Source organism: Anopheles nili, chromosome 2 (assembly GCF_943737925.1).
Source record: "Anopheles nili chromosome 2, idAnoNiliSN_F5_01, whole genome shotgun sequence".
Classification (NCBI taxonomy): Eukaryota; Metazoa; Arthropoda; class Insecta; order Diptera; family Culicidae; genus Anopheles; species Anopheles nili.
In genome coordinates this window covers 63920733-63941743 of record NC_071291.1, presented here as the reverse complement: position 1 = coordinate 63941743, position 21011 = coordinate 63920733, and the positions used below count along the sequence as shown (strand labels likewise).

The 21011-nt window shown below is 50.8% G+C and overlaps 3 protein-coding genes across 4 annotated transcripts; 1 reads left to right on the top strand and 2 right to left on the bottom strand.

The window, feature by feature from the left end:
- Positions 1-605: 605 nt before the first annotated feature.
- Positions 606-9030, bottom strand: LOC128720343 (phosphatidylinositol 4-kinase alpha). 2 transcript variants are annotated; one of them, XM_053814384.1, is made up of 14 exons: positions 8941-9030; positions 8640-8853; positions 7775-8536; positions 7489-7695; positions 7302-7381; positions 6849-6947; positions 6614-6776; positions 6052-6538; positions 5197-5416; positions 2489-5134; positions 2303-2423; positions 1677-2236; positions 1343-1589; positions 606-1281 (listed from the first exon to the last, which is right to left on the bottom strand). In XM_053814384.1, exons 1-14 carry the CDS (start codon positions 9028-9030, stop codon positions 896-898), a joined length of 6282 nt encoding a protein of 2093 aa, XP_053670359.1. In that variant the 3' UTR covers positions 606-895. The 2 variants fall into 2 exon arrangements, with proteins under 2 accessions (XP_053670359.1, XP_053671109.1); XM_053815134.1 differs by lacking the exon at positions 7302-7381 and having other exon boundaries at positions 6849-6949.
- A 2636-nt stretch (positions 9031-11666) lies between these two features.
- LOC128730512 (zinc finger CCCH domain-containing protein 18-like) lies at positions 11667-15311 on the top strand. The gene is made up of 5 exons (XM_053823562.1): positions 11667-13538; positions 13600-14146; positions 14225-14337; positions 14400-14604; positions 14666-15311. The coding sequence occupies exons 1-5, from the start codon at positions 11667-11669 to the stop codon at positions 14839-14841; spliced, it is 2913 nt and encodes a 970-aa protein (XP_053679537.1). The 3' UTR covers positions 14842-15311.
- A 97-nt stretch (positions 15312-15408) lies between these two features.
- LOC128728118 (leucine-rich repeat-containing G-protein coupled receptor 5A-like) lies at positions 15409-16233 on the bottom strand. The gene has a single exon (XM_053821853.1). The coding sequence runs from the start codon at positions 16231-16233 to the stop codon at positions 15409-15411; it is 825 nt and encodes a 274-aa protein (XP_053677828.1).
- Between the last annotated feature and the right edge of the window lie 4778 nt (positions 16234-21011).

Genomic DNA, 21011 nt, shown 5'->3' with positions numbered 1-21011 from the left:
ATACTTCAAAGATGAAATTTGTAAAATTTCCTTCAATATTCGAATATCCTTAAATTTTTGTGGAAAATCCCATTGTGTCTCTCTTCACTCTCCCCTCTCTTCAAGTTGTTATAACTCTCTCTCATTTTGTAAAGAGAGGCTGCTCAAACTCATGCTTGAGCCATATCGCTCAACATTAGTTTTTATGAAATTTTAGATAATTCTGTAATGAGAGAGAGAAAAACAGAGGGAGGGAGAGAAACAGAGAGACATCGTATGCTGCCCAAGGTTCATTTGAACAGTATGAATCTCTTAATTTCATGGATAGGGTTATCAACTTATCTTTTGTTTTGTTTTATTATGATTATGATATTTAATTATGATTACTTAACTGATTTGCTTAGTGCATTGAATAAATTATATAACTTTGCGGACGTGTAGTGCTTTGGAAGACTCTCTTTTTGAATTTCTTAGTGGTCGTTGTCTCTTACTTTAGGAAGATATCATTTAAAGAAATTTAGCAACTTTCAGCCTCAAATACTTTCATTAATTCTTTCTAAAATAAATTCAACGAAAATACCTCTTCCCGCTTTCCACGAACAAATAAAAATGTACCAGCTTTTTACTCGATTCCACACGACATATTTATTACTATTCGGAAATATTTCCCTTCGTTTCAGTAACAACAACAAGAAGAAGAGCCTAACGCACACCGGATTAGCTACATCACATAAATATTTTACGTTAAGAGACGGTATCGATAATGGCCCTGGGGGCCGAAATCCTTCCCACAATATACTATCCCCACTTTACCTTTGGTAGCACAATCGAAGCCCCACTCACCAATGCCCATTTCCCATTGACCCATTAACGCTAGCAGGAGGATCGCATTCGCTCGTCCGATCGTCGTTCCGCTTTAGTACGGAATCTGATTCTGGTAATACTGGATCATATCGTACGTGCGCGTGCGGAAGTTCTGGTAAGAGTTGCGAATCACCCCCAACATGTGAGCGGCCGCTTCCTTGCTGTTTTTCGTCGGCACGAAGCGTTGCTTTAGCAGTGTGATCGTTTGGCCACGGAAACACGGCAGACCGGTGTCCAGCATGAGCGATACGAGCGTCACGATCGCGTCCTGATAGGGTCGTATGGCGAGGAACGACTGCACGCACAGATCGCAGAACCACTTGAACGGAGCGGCCTCCATTTTGCCACCCATTACCATGACCATCTCGTCGGTGAGCTTCAGATCGGGCTCGAAACCAATATTTCCACCCGGCGAAGATTCGAACATGAAGCCAAAATCTGAAGCGAAATTAATGCATCAATCATTCCGGGAGTCGAGGAACTTGCGCAGCACACTTACCGATGTGAATAATGTGACCATCCTTATCGATCATGATGTTACCGTTGTGCCGATCCTTGATCTGCAGCAGATAACCGATCACCGAATACGCGGCCATCGATTTTACAAAGTTGCTCCTAGCCGACTGGAACTCTTTGGACGTTTCGTCCCCGTACTGGTGCAGGAAGTACTCGTACAGCCCGAAATCCGTCTGCCGTCCTAGCTGATCACGCGATTTCGCGTTCGGTACGCACTCAATGACGCCACACTGCACGGAAAAAGGACAAAAGATGAAGAGATGAAACTTTATTGCAATGCTTGTTGTGATATTGTTACGCTTTCATACGATACGTACCCCGGGTGCGGTGGCGACAACACGATACGGGAACAGATACAAATCCAACCCAACCTGCTGGAACACGTTCTTGAAGATCGAAATCACCTGCAACGCCAGCATGTCCTGCCGGACGTCATCGCCCACCTTGAAAATGGCCGCCTGCCACACCTCAGGACCGAGTGAGCTCAACCGCGGGCCATCGATCTGCGAGTCCGGATTGTTCGACACCTCCATCGCCATCGTTTCCAGCTCGGTTATACCGCACCGTTGCACGCGGAACCGAGCCAGGTATGGCGCCTTAGCGGCGCTCTGCATCGGCGTACCGCTGTTGTAATCGATATCAAGCACCATCGCTTCCGGATTCGATGGGAGATAACATCCGGACTGCACTTTAATGCGACTCAGCGCCTCCAGACAGGCCTTTTTACGTGGTTGTCCTTTAGCGAAGGAACGAATCTCCCCACTAACGGCGGTGATCTTGCCGAAAAAGTCAAATTCACGTTCATAAAACCGCTTCGCTGGACCGGACAGCGACGATATGATGTTTTGTGAAAGTGCTTCCAGCGCGTCGTACAGAGCTATCGAGAGGGAAAACAATTAAATGAGTCATATAGCTAGAGGAAAGGAAAAAAGGACACACTTACAGTCACGGTGGTGCATCTCCTCGTCGATGTACATGTTCGTCTGCATGTTCCACACCAACTGATGGGCGACGATCTGCGAGCGCTTCGAGATGTGCTTGATCAGCTCCGTTACATAACCCATCTGTAAATGACGAAAAGAATTAGTTTACTGATGAAAACACACTGCACGCCATTCGGCATCCTTACCGTATCGTGCCGTAGCGCCTGCACCAACTGCGGAATGTACGGCAATACCGCTTCGGCCTGGTACGAGTTGAGTGTCCTCACGGCGTATTGGGCCGTCAGCGGATGGGTTGGATATTGGCGCGAAAAGTACGACAACGCCTGTATCGGGTTGACACGTGCCCACGTCAGCATGTACACCAGTTCTGGTGCTTCGTTCAACACGGTCCGCGTTGTGACGAGATACTTGAGCGCCTCCGGGATGTGTACGGCCGCCATAGGATCCGAACAGACAAGCCGCGTCACTTCGTCCTCGATCGTTTCCGCGTTACGGATACGCTGCGGCAAAAACACGGCCAACGCCGGATTGTAGGACCACGCGAGCCGCGTAAAATCACGCCAAACGTTCAGCTTGAGTGGCCGAGCGCGCCATTCGACCACGGATTCTTCACCCGGGATCTGCAACTCGGGCAGAGCGAGTGGATTCGCCCAAATCAGCATAAACTCGATCTCCACCGCGAGCAACTCCAGGATGAGGTTGCGTTTCTTCATGTAGTCTTTATCGTACGCATCCTTCGGGTACGGTGGGCGCTTGATCCGTGCCGAACGCTTCGAAAGGGTCGATGTCGAGTGAGGGATCGTGTTGTACCATCCGGCATTCCCGCTGCTCGTAGACCGTGCCACTTCACTTCCCGCTAGCGACACCGTATCAAGGGACGCCTTCTGCACGGACAGGTTAACCGAGGCCGCATGCAACTCGTAATCGCTCACCTCCGACGCCACCAGGTGCTTTTTCTCGCTACGCATCGTCTGCCAGAACTTAAGCAGAATCGCAATGTCCTCAAGCAGTGCCTCCCGCGGTTGACTCGGGCAAAGTTGCGGCCCGCAGAAGTAATCGAGTGCGTTAGCATAAATTCGCTCACGCAGGATGTTCCGGGCCAGCGATTTCGGGATGGTGTTACCCTGCAACAACGACAACCCACACTGCAACAGCTTGAACCGACATCCGACGGTCGAAATGTGCCGGTTCTGTTTGAAATCGCGGCTAAACGGCAAACAACGGTGCAGCAGCATGCAAAACATCTCCACCTTGTCCCGGTTGCAGTACTTCGCCGTATCGACCATCTCCGAGAGCAGCTGCAACCAGATAAGGTGGGGTGCGACGACGATCGGTTTCGGCACCAATCGGCAACCCTCATGTGCCGCCAGTGGCCCCGTAATATCGCTTTCCTCCGAGAACAAGCCCATCCGTTTATCGAACGTCGTCTGCCAAGCGGTCACCATCTCCTGAATGAAACACAGTTCCAAATCCTGGCGAGCCGTCAGGATCCACTGCCAGCATTCCACCGCCGTCTCCATAGCGCTCTCGGTAAACAGTTGCACCTGCGAGGAAGAGATCGCGTGCAACAACTTCCGGTTGGCGCTTGAGCAAAGGATCAAATAGGCAGTTGCACGCCACAACGCTCCACGGTGCTTCGCGTCACTCCGCTCACTGCACGCATCCCAAACGTCCTTTACGAGCCGATCCGCCAGACCTTTCTTGTCTTCATCCTCCAGCACCGACAGCAATCCGGAGATTTCACCGGCGTACTTGCTGCGCAGGCATAACACCGACACAAATTTCGACGTGTCGCTGTTCACGCAATGCGGCCGCTTCGAAGCGGTCGGGATCGATGCGTTCGTGACCCACGTGTGCAGGATCGAGTCCACTGCCAGCGCTAACCCGCTGTGGTTCGAAAGCGTGGTCGATGGGACCTGATTCGGGTACTCCTGCAGGTGGCTGCGGGTTGATTTGGGTGCCCATTTCATCGCCTCGTTCACAATACCCTGGCACCGATCGGCGAAGTCCTTTACGCGGCTTTCACGTGCCGGCAAGCTGTCCATCAGCTGCAGCGTGTACGGTGTCGAGGCGACACGCAACGTCGGGGTTTCCTCGTTCGGGTCGAGTGTCAACGAAAACGCCAACAACTGCAGCACATCCAGCATGCACCACAGCACCTTCCGATTCCACAGCAAATGCGGGAACTTGTCAACCAACTGCGATAGGTACTGATCCGCTACGAGCTGAATCTGCTTGTGGATGTGGTTGAAGTACACAAGCAGCAACATGGCCTGCGATTCGAGGACCTTCTCACGTACCGCATCCTGCGCCAACAGCACGCTGCGGAACTTCTCAAACACCTGATCTCCGATGCACCGGACGCACTGCCACATGCCGTATTTATCCTTCAACAGCGCGTTATCGCAGAGGTAACTCAAAATCGGCTCCAGACTCGGCTCGGATGCGTTCTCAACACGCAAAATCTCCAGCCAGTACACGCTCAACAGATACGCACACTGCGCGAACGTGAGCTTGTTAATGCACGCCGTTATGTCCGCCGGTGGATGGTCAAGCAGCAGCAGGATCTGATTGCGCAGCTCCATCAGGCTCACACTACCGGACCGGATAGCCGACGTGTAGTTAAGCTCGCGCATCTCCGACCGGTGGGCGGTTTGTGAGATCAGTAGCGGTGATTTGGCCGCGATCTGTTGTACACCCTGGTACCAATCCGACGGCCACAGCCGGGAATTTGTGAAGCCCATCACCACGCAGTAAAGCCAGAAGTCCTTAAACAGCTTGTGTAACCGTTGCTTCGGGTTCTTGATGGGTGGTAGCCGGCGCACGAGAACCTGGAATGGAATAGCCATTAAAGGATTGTTCCGGGAGCTCGTTAGACAATCGATCAACTCACCGCAATCACGGGAATAAGCATTCCGAGGTTGCCCGCACTCGAGCTAGCTTTCTGCGCCCCGGACGTACTATCGGACGATCGTTCCGCTTCCAGACCAATCTGCACGAATAGCTCCAACAGCTTCCCGAGCAGATCCAGCATCTCCAGCTCACCCTGAATGTTCGCAGCGATGTTGGCCAGCGCGTTCACCACCGCATCCGACACGTGATGGTACGACTTCCTGTAAACACTGTTTCGTTTTTTTTAAACACCGACACAACCGAGCACCGGGGTCGTGGTGGGGGGAGCGGGAGGGGGGTGGCAAAAATTTTGAAAAATTTAGATGACTGACGCAAGACGAACACACAGATGTTAAGCGGACGACAAAATACAAAAACCGCACACACACACATGCCACGCCAGCGCAAGGACCGCACGGACGGATCCTTGAGCGTACGTGCACACAAACACACACTAGATACCATTCCGGGTCAGTCACGTCTCTTCGGGCACAGGACAAAGAGAAGAGGGGTAGAATAGAAGCGACACAGAAAGTTTACGGGGCGTGCATGCATCGGAATCGGAAGGACATCTGAAATCTTGAGAAACTGTATCATCATTCGAAGGCAATGGGGCACATGTACTGGCATCCTTTGGAAGCCGGTTCCATGGGCGTGCAGCGAACGATCGATGGGATGGAAAGGAAAGCATGGTATGGCATGATGTAACACAGACCAGTGAGTGAGTTAAACCGAATTAGAGGTCACAGATGAACAGACAACGAAAAAAGGGGTTTATGAACCAAATGAGTCTGAAAGGTATGGGTGTGGGGAGTTACCACTAGCGGGGTTCAACGCCGGCCACGAGGCACATTACCTTTGCTCCGGGTTCGTCGAGTAAGCGAGCGAAGCCGCCTGCACGGTGACACGTGAGAACATTTTCATAATCTCCTCGAATACCTGCGGTTCGCACTTGGAGATGATCATGCACCCGAGCTGATCGACGATCAGGACGTTCTGCTCTGACGGTACCTTGCAGAACCGCTGGATGAAGAACTGCAGGATGTTGTTCGTCGTCTTTGGAGTGTCCTTCAGCGCGACGGCCACGTGTCCCAGCATCACGATGATGTTAAGCGACACGAGGCTCGATTCGCTTTCCTGTTTTTCGGCGGTGAACAATCGATTCGAGACGTTTGCTACCAGCGCCGGAACGCAGTACTGATCGAGGGCGTGAGCTGCCCGAAGCGCAATACTAAGGTTTTCGATCGCCGCATCACGGAGCGCTTCGAACGCTTCCTGTGCGGATTTTGTCAGTCCTTTTGGTTTCGTCGAGTGATCGAATGCTTTGAAGTCAGATCCTTGCACTGGAGGAATTGTCGAATGAAAAATTATTTCGTGTGTTCAAGTATGCTTTCCATGAATCGCACATTTTTACTTACCCACGATTCGGAAGGGTGCATTTTCTTTGTCCTTCTTCGTTTGCGCCTGCGACTGAACGTGCAGCTTGGTGAGGATCGGGCTCGGATCAACCAAAAAGTCGCGCAAGTACGAAATCGATGTTCCTGCGATGTTGGGGAACTTTTGCGCAAGCTTACCCAAGCCCTGAGAATGAAATGAGAGCACAATTAGAGCCATGCTGAGAGTGTTTCACCTAAAAGAACACGCTAACCTTACCTCTAAGCAAACCATCAGTAGAGGCATATGATCCATCACGACCTTGTGACCCAGCACGGAGTTTAGTTTCTGGTACAACCGGCTGCACAGTTTATCGGCCTCTGGAATTGAAAACCAAGCCACAGATAACATTTTGCCCGTACGACATTCGCGCTGTCACATCCGTTGGAAGAAGCGCTGAGGAGGATCACGCCAACATGAACAGCAAAAGCCAAGTTTTGTCGGCCGCATTGCTTTGCGTTTTTAAATTCATTTACATCTCGGGAGTTTTTTGTTTTGTTTTTTGGTTGCAAACACTCCCCATCCCAACCGTCCCTCCCAAGAGAGAATGGAAGCATTGAAAGCACAAGAACGCAGGGAACAATGAACAAAAAACGGAACGAACAGAAAAAAACCAACGATAAACAGTCAAACCAAGTCAAAGAACGGGAAAATCATCAAACGCGATCAAACGATAAAGTATCCATCACCTAAACCCATCGTGAGAGACAAACTTTCTTGCAGATTCGTTAGCAGGTCGCACAAGTTGTCGACTGGAACCGATAAAAACGGGTCAGAACAGAAGTGGTGGCGACGCAACGGTGCACCGATTTCGCAGTATTTGAACGAGCTTGTTTCATTGCCTTTGACTAACACGTACCGGTTTCGTCCCCGATGGCCCAAACGAGTAGATCGACGCACGCCGCGTTGGCCATCACGTTGATCTTGTACTTGTTGACGACGATGTTGGACGGATCCCGGATGCGATCGAGCGCATCATGTTGCTTGTTCTGCAGTTCCGTTTGGCCGATCAGGAACAGCCGCTTCACGAATTCCTGCACGTCCTTCGTGAACGGGGTTGGTAGGTCTGCTGGTGAGGGGGGAAAAAGCAGAGAACACAATTAGGATCAACTTAGGATCAATTTATACTCCTCCATTCAACATACCGGTTTGGTTTTGGAGTATTTCCCGCAACAGCGTCACCATGACCAGATTGATAGTTTCCGAAAAGCTCTTGTAGCCGTACGGTTTGATCTGATTCAGGGCGTAAATGTCGCCCGCTTGCTCATCCAGGTGCTCGAGGGTTTCTTTGGTGAGCAGCTTTTTCGCCAACGCGAAAATCGTTTGCAAGTGATTGATCGGGAATTGCAGTCGGTCGTTTTTCTCGACCGAATCGCAGAACCGCATGTTAGGGAACTGGTTGAAGCTGGAACCGTACTTGGCGAAAAAGTACGTCGTCGGATCGTACGGTGTGGAGTAGAAAGAGCTGAGCTTTTTGCGGTTGTTACTGGCGGATTTTTCAGCTTCTGTCGCGTCCACGGACAGACTGCCGGACATGGAGCGCGGAATGATCGAGCGGAACTGACTCACGCTGGTGCTGTGCTTTGCATCCGCAGAAAGTGGCGTTTCGGCGGATTTCACCACCAGAATTTCGTCCTTCGGGAACAACCGGCACAGAAGGGGCGGATCGTGTGCCGAATAACGGCCCATCGAGCGGCTTAAGCCAAGCAATAAAGGAACTGTGGCCTTGCAGAGGATGATCGGTGGTAGCGTGCTGCTTTCTTTGCTCCCCTTGATCATGTTGGTCAGCACTGTGAGCACCTCGACCTGGTTTAGTATAATTTCATCCCGATGCTCCGGGCAACCCACGGCGATATCCGACAGCAGGCTATTGAGGCAGAAGCTGAATTTTTCCGCAGTCGGAATTTCTGCAAGAGTAGCGTGTAACGTGATATGTTAGAAGATAATTTTCACTACCAACCATCCGCTTGGGAATCGCGGAACTCTATCCCTCCGGGAGTTGGGACTTACTATCGATTTTGTTAGGCTTGACGTCATCGATCCAAACGGCCTTGGGGAGTGCCTTGGCTAACCGCAGTAGATAGGGAATAATCTCCTTCGAGTACTGATAGCCACTTTCCAAAAAGTACAACCCCAAAGCAATGACCGCATCCTGCGCCCGAGCATCCAGGCAGAACACACCAGCTGCATTCTCCTGAGGACAGTACTTGAACAGCGTTTGCACCTGTAACGATGAAGCAATCGAGTGCACGGAGGACGAATGATTCACGGTGCGAACAATTTGGAAATAATCGCGCTAGCGAGTGTATACCTTTTCCCATGGGGTTGGTTTTATCATGGCCAGTACCCGCGCCAGGCATTGGACGGTTTTTTGGAACGAAAAACGCTCGTTTCCAACCATGGTCGCAGGATTTTGACTCTTTGTCACTGCTATCGAAATTTTCTGCTCCTGCCCGTTTCGATTTTTTGGACTGTTTTATCACTTTTCTATTTGTTCGTCTATTGTCACCAGCGCGGCAAGGTTTCTATTTGTTTATGATCAGCTGTGCGTTTGATAATAATCAAAATAATCGAATTTATGTGTTCCAACGGTTCTTCAAATATTTTGTAAACTAAAGAAAACACATTTCTGCAAGAATATTGTAAAATATTCAGATAAATGTTGATAAAACTACCATGTGTAAAATTATTTGTGATCGGTCGATTATACCAGTGCATTGTTGTCTATACACCTTGGTCAGATGAAATGACTCCTCAAAGGTAGCACAAACGCATCCTTTTCATGTCTCTGAAATGAAAAAATCTCCAAATTCTTATTTATTGTTGATTGCAAAAGATTGTTCTCTCTGTATTCTAGCTGGATGCACTGATAATAGTAGTATTTAAGGGGTTTTAATCATTTTACCGGCTGTGAGCTTGACGGAAACGACATCCGAATCTGACATGCGCTGTCAAAGCGCGTGTGTGTGTTCGGTTGTTTCGGTCGGTGCTTTTCTACGCGTATAATTACTGCGAAAATTTAATAGTTATCTAGTTTAACACCGTTTTTAATGTTATAGGTTCGCCTAAAACGACGACGCAGAACCCGAAAAAGAAGGCATCTTCTTAGCATGATTCATGCATAGGGCTCATTGGAAGAAACACTACCCAAACACTTGAAGAAGAAGCGGAAGAAGAAGAGGGCTTTTTCTGAAGCGTGTGGACGGGAAAAATTCAGCAAAATATCGATTTTTCCCGGCGAGCGACGTCGCGATTGCCGTGAACAAGCCCACCGCAAGGCCAACGGCAATAGGCAACCGTTACACACCGAGCTCCCGAGGTTCCGAGTGAGCGGACATATCCACCACCGTACCCGTCGCGTGCAGCGACTCGCGTTCGTTTTCTAAGAAGGTAAGAACCGACGTGTGGGCAGAGGCAACATTGATCACGTTCACATTCGTAGCCCATTACATAGTATTTACCTACCCAAAAGAAGCGAATCGTCCAATCATTGAATAATTCTTCCAAGCTTTCCAAAGAACCGTGCGCGTCGTCTAAATCTCGGGCGAGAGGTTTCGTATCGAAAAAGTGATCCAAAGTCACCGAAAATCCTTTGTAAAAAAAGCATACCCGCACACCGTTGCCATTTCCGTTCGGCGGAATCTGCTCCCGATTGCAAGGAAGATCAAAATAACGCCCGCGCAAAACGAAAACGTGTCGGAAAAACGAAGTCGAGGAGACCAAGTGATGTTGGTACACAAATGTTCTCCCTCTTCGTCACCGCGCAGCAATGCCGTGAGTCAAGATGGTGGTGACCTTTGTAAATGTTCTGCGATGTAAGCAAAATAGTAAAAAAAAGAACACACAGTTCAAGTGAATCCGACGGCTTTGAGGCCGCCAAATCGAGGCGAAAGTACGCTTCAGTTCAGTTCGCGAACGTCTTGGACAACGGACCGCTAAGAAACGCAAGCGCAAGTAGAAGAAACGCGATGGGATCATGGTCCACACGCGCTATCGGGATGGTTGATAGTCTGCCAAACTGGCGTAGTTCCACCGGTGGTAGTAGTAGTAGTGGTGGGAGGAACTACGGCAGGACAATGTCCGTTTGGGTGGCCTGGCGGAACCACCCGCCGCCGGAAAGTGGTGTCACGTAGGGGTTGTGTTTTTTTGTTTGCCGTTGTTCTCGGAAGTGATGTATACAAATGTCCGTAAAAGTAAAGTACCGCCGTACGGTCGTGGCGCGAAAGTAGTTTTTGCTCCGGTGCGGCACCCCACGGTGCAGGCGAAGCTTTGTGAGCCAATTCGTTTCGTGTGACAAAAAAAAACAAAACAAACAAACAAACAAAAAAGTCAAGTCTCTTGTGTTCAGTTAACAATTTGCCATAGAAAACCGAATCTTCTCCCCCCGTGCATAAGGTAAGAGAAAAGAGCAAAGCGCCAACCGTGATGTGGTTTTTTACAGCTGCAATCCTTCCACCAAACGGAATCAATCAGCTATTCCTCCAAGTCGCCGCGGGCGTGTGTGTGTGTGTGGTTTGTGCGTGTGTAAACAAAGCTCGATTGATCGTGGTAGGCCGATCCTGAGCTGGACGTGGGCCGGGGTTGTGCGTGTGTATGTTTGCCGAAAACGTGCGGTGGCATGGAGGGAAAAGTGGTAGATGAGAAGGTTGGTGGGAAGGGTTGCTTGAGGTGTTTCCGATTCTCCGGCGTTAGTAAGTATTACTTGTCCCTTCGCCCTCAGCATGATGGACAGAACATGATGAAGAACCTAGCAGCAGGCATGGCTGGCGTCAGAGCGTTCTTTTTCGTACATTCGAGGAGGGAATGTTGCTCGAATCGAAGTAGGCAATGCCGAAGAATCCAGCGAGGGATCGGTGTGGGTGGCTGGGATTGGGAAATGTTAGGGAATCGGATTTTGATGGGAACATGACCGTAGATAATGAAGGTATTGTCTCTGATGCATTGGTTATTGATTGACTTTTTCCCGCTTCCAGCATCAAACCGGACACCGACGAGTAGTCGGAAGGACTCGACGGCTTACGCGGTACCGGCGCCGGCATGGACAGCGATGACTCGAGACCAGGATCGTCGGCATCGAACAGCTCCGATTCGGAGCAAGCGGCGAGCCCTTCCGGCAAGGAGCAAGAAGACGACCAGTCCGACGGATCCGGTTCGGGATCGGGTTCCGAATCACCTTCGTCCCACGCGGGTGATACCGGTGGTGGTGAGGACGGTCCCGATGAACCGCACCGGGTGATGGAATCGCGCTCGCGATCACATTCGCGATCAAACTCCGCCTGCAGCGAGACGTTTGATAACGGCAAACAGGATTCCCTCTCTAGCCCGCCGAAAACGTTCGATCCTGCAAATTCACCGTCGCTCCCGAGCGCGGAAAACTCGCCTAATTCGCACCAGAAATCGGCCACTTCCTCACCGAACAATCGCTCCAGCCGGAGTCCGAGTGTCGGTTCGCAGGGTGAGGAGAAATCCCCATCGCCGGATGGAGCCAATCACTACCACCACGGCAGCGAGCGGTACAATCGTTCGATGTCGAAAGAATCGAATCATTCGGACAACAGCTCGAGCAAGGGCCACCATCGCCGTGGAAGTCTGGGCAGTCCGAATCGCCACCAGCGCTCACTGTCACGCAATTCGTCCACATCGAACCTAAGCGAGAAGCTGAAGGGAGAGGAGATTTCCGACTGCGAAATGGAATCGTCGGATCGGGACGACAAACCGCCGGCCTCACCAGATGCGTCGGATCGGGCAGATGCGGCCTCCACGATGCTGGTCGGTGCTGGCCAACCGGATGCTAAGAATAACGCACTCAACATGAGTCACGAGGATCTGAGTGATGTGAGCTTGGAGAGCGACCCTGAGCCGGAGGAAGACGAAGAACGGGACAGTGAAGCGGACAGCGAGAAGGGCACACACGGTCGGGATGGTGCAGGGCTCGAGGACGACGAGGAGGATGATGAGCACAGCCGCGAACCGGGAACCGCTAGCATGTCGGGCGCGACATCTGACCGGGATGCGGCGAGTGAAACGGGCGAAATAGAGCGACCTAAAATCACCGACCTGCGGCAGAAGCTGGAGGAACGCAAAACCCATCTGCGGAATATCGAAACGGAAAAACACACGGTGAACGGTGGCGGAGCGAACGCGAACGGAGCCGGCAGTGGAACGCGAAACCACGACAAACTGCTCGAGGGTAACCTGATGGACAGCAAGAACGACGAGGATGCGCTTGATTTTGAAGCGGAAGAGGGCGAATGTAACGACGCTCCGAAGGAAAATGAGAAGGCTGATGATGCGGCGGAGAAGGACAAAAAGGAGGAGACGGAGAAAGCGGCCGCCAAAGAATCGGCAGATGGTGAGCTGGAGGAGGGCGAAGAGTTGGAGGAAGGTGAAGTGTCGGATGAAGACGAAAAGCGTCCGGAAGAGACGGAACCGAAACCCGTCTGTCGGTTCTACACGCGCGGCCAGTGCACGTGGGGCATGAGCTGTCGGTTTTTGCATCCGGGTGTCACGGATAAGGGCAACTACACCATGTTTGACATGGTACGGCCTGTTCCGGTGACGCATCAACCAGCTGGATACGGTGGCCATCCGGCAGCGCCACTTTACGCATCCGATTATCGGCACGAGCGAGCCGCACTACACCACATGGCAGCGGCACATCATCCGGTGGCTGTTGTGGCTCCATACCCGGCGTCAGTTGGTCTACCCGCTCCGGCGCGTCCCGTAGAACCGGTGGTGGGTGAGAGTGCCTGGGAGCGAGGCCTCCGTACGGCCAAGGAAATGATGCGCAAGGCAAACAAGCGCAAAGAGCAGGACATCGATTTCGATGACAAGAAGATGAATCTTTCCCTATCGCAGGATGAGCTCGAGAAGGACAATTACTACACACGGGACCGAGCGTCTCCACCGGTGAGTGTGATTTCCCTTCGCTTTGAACGATGGTTTTAATTGTAAAATTCTCTTTCGTTAGCTATCACCGACGTACGCAGGACGAGGCACACAAGGAGCCGGTCCACCGGGTTACGATTATCCTGCACCAGCCTCAAAGTTCCCCCGTGGAGGTGGTGGTGGAATCGCTGCCGCGGGTGGTCCACCTTTCGAGGAGGACGCGTTTGGACGGACACACCGCTACCGGGAGCTACCGTCTCATCGCATGCCGCAGTACGAGGATGATGAACTATCAAAGCGAAGGCATCCGCGTGCCACACGTGAGGTGATCCTGCAGCGTGCCGACGAGTGGAACGATCCATGGATGCGTTCAAAGTCACCCGGACGGGAGAAACGTGGAGCGCGGCGTGGTGAGCGCAGGTCCTACAGCAACAGCTCCTCGTACAGCAGCTCTAGCAGTAGTTCGCGTTCCGGATCGAGTTCCGATTCAAGCCGCTCGCCCAGTCCAACCGCGACCCGGCGCAATCGCTACGACAGCCACCGGTCAAAGGATAGCGATCGGCTAGCGGCTGCTCCACACGTGCGTAAGGTGATCCGAGCGCGATCCCCCAGCGTTAGTCCACGGCGTGGTAAGTTGTCTTTGGGGGTTGCTTTTTTTCTGGCCTAAAAACTAACCTTAACCCTCTTCTTTCTGCGCATTTTAGTAGGACGGAAAGGATCTCCACCGATGCCGGTAAAGCGAATGGACAAACGAGGTCCATCGCCGGTGGGAGAGAAACGTGTGATCGATAAGACGGTGCTGGTGGCCAAACGAAAGATGGTAAGACAAACGCCCTGCCGCTATTCGCCGATGCACGCATTGATTGTGAATTTTCGTTCCAGACATCCCCGCTGCACAAATCGGCCAGCACGAAACATCGCCGGCGATCTGCCAGCTCGTCCGGTTCCGGATCGTCCGATTCGAGTGAGTCCGGCTCGGAAAGTTCTGGCTCGTCCAGCTCGGACAGTTCCGCCCGTGGCAAGGGTAGACCGACGAAAGGCCGTGCGGCAGAAAAATCCGCCAAAGCGTCCGGAATGAGCAAGAAGGGTAAGTCGGTGTTTTTTGTCGTGCCGTTTGGCGTTAAAGCTAACTTTCGTTTCTTTTGCAGACTCGAAGAAGGCCGGTGATGGCAAGGGAGGCGCGCAAGTTATTCCACCATCGAGCGCCGCCATGGAGAAGGCAAATGCGGCCGCCGCGAAAAAGTCATCCCGCCGAGAGGAACTGCTTAAGCAGCTGCGAGCCGTCGAGGAAGCGATCGCCCGAAAGCGCACCAAAATATCCTAAACATCGTCATCCCATCCATCTCCGTTGGTAGAGCCCGTTGGTTGGCTTCTCGTGCACGGGATCCATTTCATCGTCCTTGCTGCGAAGCAATGATAATCACGCCCACCATCCCACCCAACCACACACACCCTTCATGCACACGTACAGCAGCGCTTACACAGCTACCCATTCCATAACACGATGCTGTTGGCTCTCGGTTTGTGGTCAAGGCCAGCTGTTGACGATAAAAACCACACCCCCGCCGCTGCGGAAGAACTTTTTTTTTTGTAACTAAGCATCAATTCGCAGATAGAATTTTGTCTCATTATTTTTTTTCTTCGCCTTTATATTTTGTACGACTAATGCGTCGCGGGAGAGAAAATACAAACAGGAAACGTACTTGTACAAGCGGCAGCCGCCCCGTCGCTCCCTGAGCAGTCCGAAATGGAAGAATGAAAACACAAAAAAGAGTTAAAGTGAATGTATTTAAAATAAACGATCTACAAAGGAAATCTTCCCTCTCTATGCGAGTTTGTTTTATCACGTGACCGGTGGGTTTTGTCCGACCATTTGCTGGTGAGCGGGAAATTATAAAGATGCTTTGTCGATGTCGACGATAAGCGATAGAACATCTTCTAGTGGGCTCAGTTCAGCTTCCGGTATATGATTCTCACTCACGTCAAGAAGCTCCAACCGCGGTGGAAGCTTTGTGGCGATCAACTTTGTCAGCTTGCTATCACTAAGAAATAACTCCTTTAACCTGTGCATGCTTGCAAACAGCGAGAGATCGATTTGCCGGAGCTGATTTTGCGAAAGATCGATAATGTACAACCTTTGAAAGCTGCTGATCTGCGTGAGATTCGCGAGTCCGGCATATCGTTCCGTGTTCCGAACCGTGCGCAATCGATTTTGTCTAAGCAAAATAGAAGCGAGTTCATCCATACGTGCGAATGCTCCGAAATCAAACCTTTCCAGCAGATTAAAGTTCATATCGATCGTAACCAGCTGCTGGCAGCAGCGAGTTTCCGGTGAGATGAGAACCGTGTGCACTCTATTGTAGCTAAAGTTTACGTGCCGCAAATTGGGGAACTTGGCGAGCAGATTGAAATCAAGGATCACAAGGAGCGAATTGCTGATCGACAGGACCTCGAGTGAACTCTGCGTGTACAGCGTCTCCGGGATGACGGCCAGCCGTGTTTTGTCTATGTTTATTTCCACCAGATGGCGGCACCTGTGGAAAGTGATCGCCCTCAAGGATACCACATTTAGGATGCTCACCGTAGAGCGGTTTGTGGTGAGCGTTAACACTAAATGCTCGATACGCGATTCTTCCACCGTGAGATGTGCCAGCTTCCCCAAATTGGGCAGTGCGGTTAGGTTAAAGGATACACCACGCACGTTTACGACGTTCATTGTCGTCGTATCATTGAACAGGTAACGTGGAAATGTGAAACCCTCTGTAAGATTCAAATTGTAGATCGCACAGTACGTCCTTTCACACCGAACTTTCAGGACTCCAGCGACTGAGCACGTGCAAGCGCATAGTAGAATAAACCTGCGCACGCGATTCAGAATGTGGGTTTATTTCTTGGGAACAAACATATCGAGAGTGCTTTTGCTTCACTTACCACACACGATATGTCAACATCTCGCTCAGCTGGTCCAACAGCGCGCTACAGAATAAATGGCGCCGATTTTCTCAACATAGAATAACTCCCGGTCAGTAACTGCACACGTGGGGTTTAACGTGAATTTAATGAGCTGTACGCTAGCTCTTAGTTGTATTACATTTCATTGTTGTTTTTCATTACTTTTCAGTAAAATTGCGCCAATGGATGTACGCATTTACGCGGTTGCCATGATGACTCGGCATTATGCTCACAAAGCCAAAGCCTACTTGATCATCCGAAACAACACCGTTCCAGATCGCGCGCTAATGTTCTTTTTTCGGTGGTTCGTTACAGCTAATTCCTACATGTAGCTTGTACGAATGGTAGAGAAGAAAATCCAATTTTTGTTCCGCGAACAGTACGTCACGAAGGAACTGAGAGAGAAAGAAACCAAGGTTTTATGGATAATTCCCCAACCGTAGCTAAGCCAAAAGGAAAAAGAATACCAAAGCCGTTTTACGGCTCATCTCATGGTCAACGATGGTCCATGTTTGGAAATCCATCCCCAACGAACCGGGTTGGAAATTTTCCCTACGGCTGCGCGATCGCAACAATAAACATAAATCGTTGGACGTTCCTCGGGTGTTTCTGGCATTTCGCTAATGGGGCGTTTTGGGTTTGCTAAAGCTCCAACGCACAAAAAAAAACAGCACACAGCCACACACGGCCCGTTAATCCTCCAGCTCAGCGCCAGTAACTGTGCCACGGACAACGAAGCTTTCGCCCGGTTTCGAAGGCCATTCCCCCCAAAAGAAAAGCGCAGCTGACCCGGGTCCCGAGTCAAGTTCAATATGGCCGCCGATCTTTGATATTGAACACCGCAAACTGGTTTTTGCCAAAATGTATCGCAAAAAAAAGGGTGGCGAATAAAGCAGAAGATGAAGAAAATAGTTAAACAGGCTGCCCCGGGAATTGGGGACAGGTTTTTGCTAGGTGGGTTTATTTTTGCACCACAATGTCGCGTGATTTGACGAGTCCACACGAGGAAAGAGATGCCGAGCCCGTTGGCACGTGGTTGATTCAATGTGCAGTCCCCCCGGGTAGAAGTTAATTGGTTCCGATCCCGTGCCCTACGTCCGATGGAAGTACTTTGTCCACGCGGAGGATCAAGGGAGTTGTCGTTGAGCGACACTGAAAACTGATTGACGATCGAAATAGGGGTTGTGGGAAAAGCGCACACTCATGGGGCGGGTCAGCGTGTTACGAGACATTGTAATTCCGATGGAAATGCCACTCATAGTGCTCCAACAAGAACCGAGAACAGAGAACCAGAGAACGGCGATGGTTGCATCTCGTCAGCGTTATTATATTTTCAGTTATGAAATCACTTTACATCCGCTCATCTGTACCGGATCTTTCAACGTGATCGACCTTTTAGATGAGGGTTAAACTATTAACGAACAATTGCACTACTGATGATCTGGAGAATGCCGACGTTCCAGCCACTTTTACCGATCGCACGAGACTACTTATACTTGGCTTAAAAGCTAAAACCAGGTCAAAAAGGACGATCCTGCTCCTTCCCGCACGCACACTAACACGCACACAGCTTCCGCACTACTTTTTGGTGATCTCGCCGTAGCCCTTTTCGACACGGAGAGCTTGATTTTTGGTTAGACACACACGCCGACCGCCTACCAGATGTTCAAATTGTCTGGTAAGACGTGCCAGGTTGTTGAGGGAGTGGACCACGTTCACCTGCAACAACACGCCGTCGATCGGTGCCATCACTCGCGAAGCACGTGCAGAAGATCATGTACAGCATTCGGCAGCAAAAGTCCGGTGACATCGATCGTTTTCCCGTCAGCACGTCCACCAGGAAATCGCACTCCTCGTGCACCTGTTTGGGGTAGAAAAATTGCAGATGATTGGTTAGAATAAAGGGGATGAGCGTTTAAGGGTTTTGAGGGGGTGAAATAACTCATCGTGCCGCCACCGGGAACGAGTCACGATGTTGTTGCTGGCGTGTTCTGGGAGGGTTTCATCTCACCTTCACATCCTTCACCTCCTCGATACCACTCTCGATGCTGATGACGTAGCTCGGGTCGGCATTTTTCCGCTTCAGCAGCTGCATTGCACCAGGCACACGCACAACCAGTACGCTGTGGCTTAACGTCGACGTTCGAACCGGGTGCTTTCTTGCGCCACGACTGTGCCTACGATGGTGTAGATCATGATCGCGAACCTAAGACCTAGCCGTCGATCTGCCCCCTCTTTTGTGCCAGCCAGAGCGCAGCCCGAGATGCAGCTTTGGCTCATGCTCTCTCTCTCTCTCTCTCTCTCTCTCTCTCTGTTTCTTGCCTCTCTTTCTGCAGCTTTGTTTGTCGTGGCATCTCGCTCTCGCAAGCTCACGTTCTTCCAAACAGGGGGGTAAGATCAGCTTTGGCCTCATCGCGGGCCTCTCGATCTCGTCCCACGATCGTGCGGTTTCGCGTAACAGCTTCAACTTTTCGTAGTATTTAAAAAGCAAAGCAGCCATCAGTAAAAACATCATACGCACGCTAATAAGTGAGAGGGTCTTGGCGTAACAAGCTGACGATCATCTGTTGCTGATCTTCCACCCCGAAAAAAAAAACGCACACCACCGTGACCGTTCGGTGGCACATCTGCCGCGTGAGTTTATTTTGGAAATTATTCATCTGGGGCGCGTGGAAACCGGTGCGTTACGCTTTGCGCAAGCACGCTTGTGGAGAAGCTTTCACTTTCGCTCCACGATCGCTGTTCGTGGGGGTTTGTTTTTTCGGGGGGTGTAAGAGAGAGAACTCAAATCCTCAGGCACTTGCTAAGGGGGCGTCCGACAAAAAAAGGGTTCACCTAAATGAAATGCGGCTGTCTGCGGTTTCATCGAGACGGTTTACATCGGGGGTTTTTTTCCCCACTACCAAAGGTGGCTGAGCTCGATGTTCTTTCGAAGTTCTCTCGTTCCGTTTCCACCCTGTAAGTGGGGGCAGCGAAAATTGCGCAAACCCATCTGAAAGGGCCGCTGAACGATGCCACGGTGGGATGGAAAGTGGTCATAAAAGGAAGTTCGTGCTCTTTAGTAACTCGCTTAACGGAACCGGTGGTCATTGTGAAACCTTCTGTTAAATGAAATGGAAAAAGGGCGCCGTGAGGTTTCGGAAACTAGCCGCAGATAATGTGGCAATAAATGGTAGATATATAAGGGATAAATCAACTTAATACGACGATGATCGTCCAACAAATTAATCGTCATTTGATCATGTCTTTTAGGCAAAAAATTAATTGATTTCTCGAGCTATAGGCATTTGCTAGTTTAAGAACAAGATCAGTTTAGTTGTCTGTGTTGGAGAAGAAAATTTAACTACTCAAAAAGGTCGTTATTAAAAAATGACATTTATTCAACAAAAATTATATTTAAAAAGTAAACTAAAATATTCTCCCACTTAAACACCGTTCTCTCGTGACCGAGTAACTTCGCTTGTTCTGCAAATTTCGCCCGCGTGAAACGTTGTGCAAAAAAAACCATTTCCCAATCCCAAACCCACCCAATGGTGGTGGAAAAATGCAGCAACTGCAGCCCGTTCCGATGGGCGGTGGCGTAGACCAACACGCCAAGTCCAACGGCCCTGGCACGCGAAGCCGGTTCGGGGCCCGCAGAAGAGCCGTTCACCTCGATCACCTCAAGCAAGTCCAGCAGCCCGTGGCCGGTTTGGCTGCACAGTGCGCCCCACAAGAGCGCTTGCAGAGAGCCATCGATTCAAGGTCTCGCCAGAGTGGATTCGGACCGCTTTTGTGGTTGCCCTTTTACCGCGGGCGTTCGGCCGTAGTGGGGGATGCTGATGATCGCTTGCTGGCGGCATCCCGAAACGTGATTATTTACCGTTCGGCGACGGCATACTGACCATTGGGCGGACCTCGACGGGAATTGTGCAATGACGCTTGACCATGGACCCGAGCAAACAAGATTTCGTCATCCGTCAATACTATGAAGGTACACAAGGATTGGCATTTCGCTCGTCAGGAGGTTGCGATTATTGGCATTTTTCGGCATCTAGCACCTTTTGGGGTGTTTGTTGTTTGAACGCCAAATCTCGCACTTTTCTTGTATTTGATCGGCTAGTTTCCGCCACCATCGTGAAGGGACTGGAGCTTCCATCGAGCGCATAACACTAAGGGCGGCAAACCAGTTTCATGAATCGTTTTGGGGGCCTCACCGTTGCATAATTTAAATGCGCGATAGGCACGCGACTCGTAACGGCTAGATAACGGTCGAACCGGACTCGGTGCGTAGAGGCGCGCGTTTTTGGGTGGTGTGGCGCTGTCGTTTCGATATTCATCCTGCTTGCATTGGTCGTCGGTGTGCACCGGAGAGAACGCGATTGTGCAACATGATTACGACGCGCCATCTGAGGCGAACTCGGGTCAGAGTCTGTAAATTTATTCGGAGGGCTTTTGGGAATGCGTTTGATCGTTAGCGCGCGATCGACAACACGAGTTACCATTTGCTGGGCTGAAACAAACTTCCTTGTTATGCTTTTCCGAAGGGAACGAAGTTTGAAA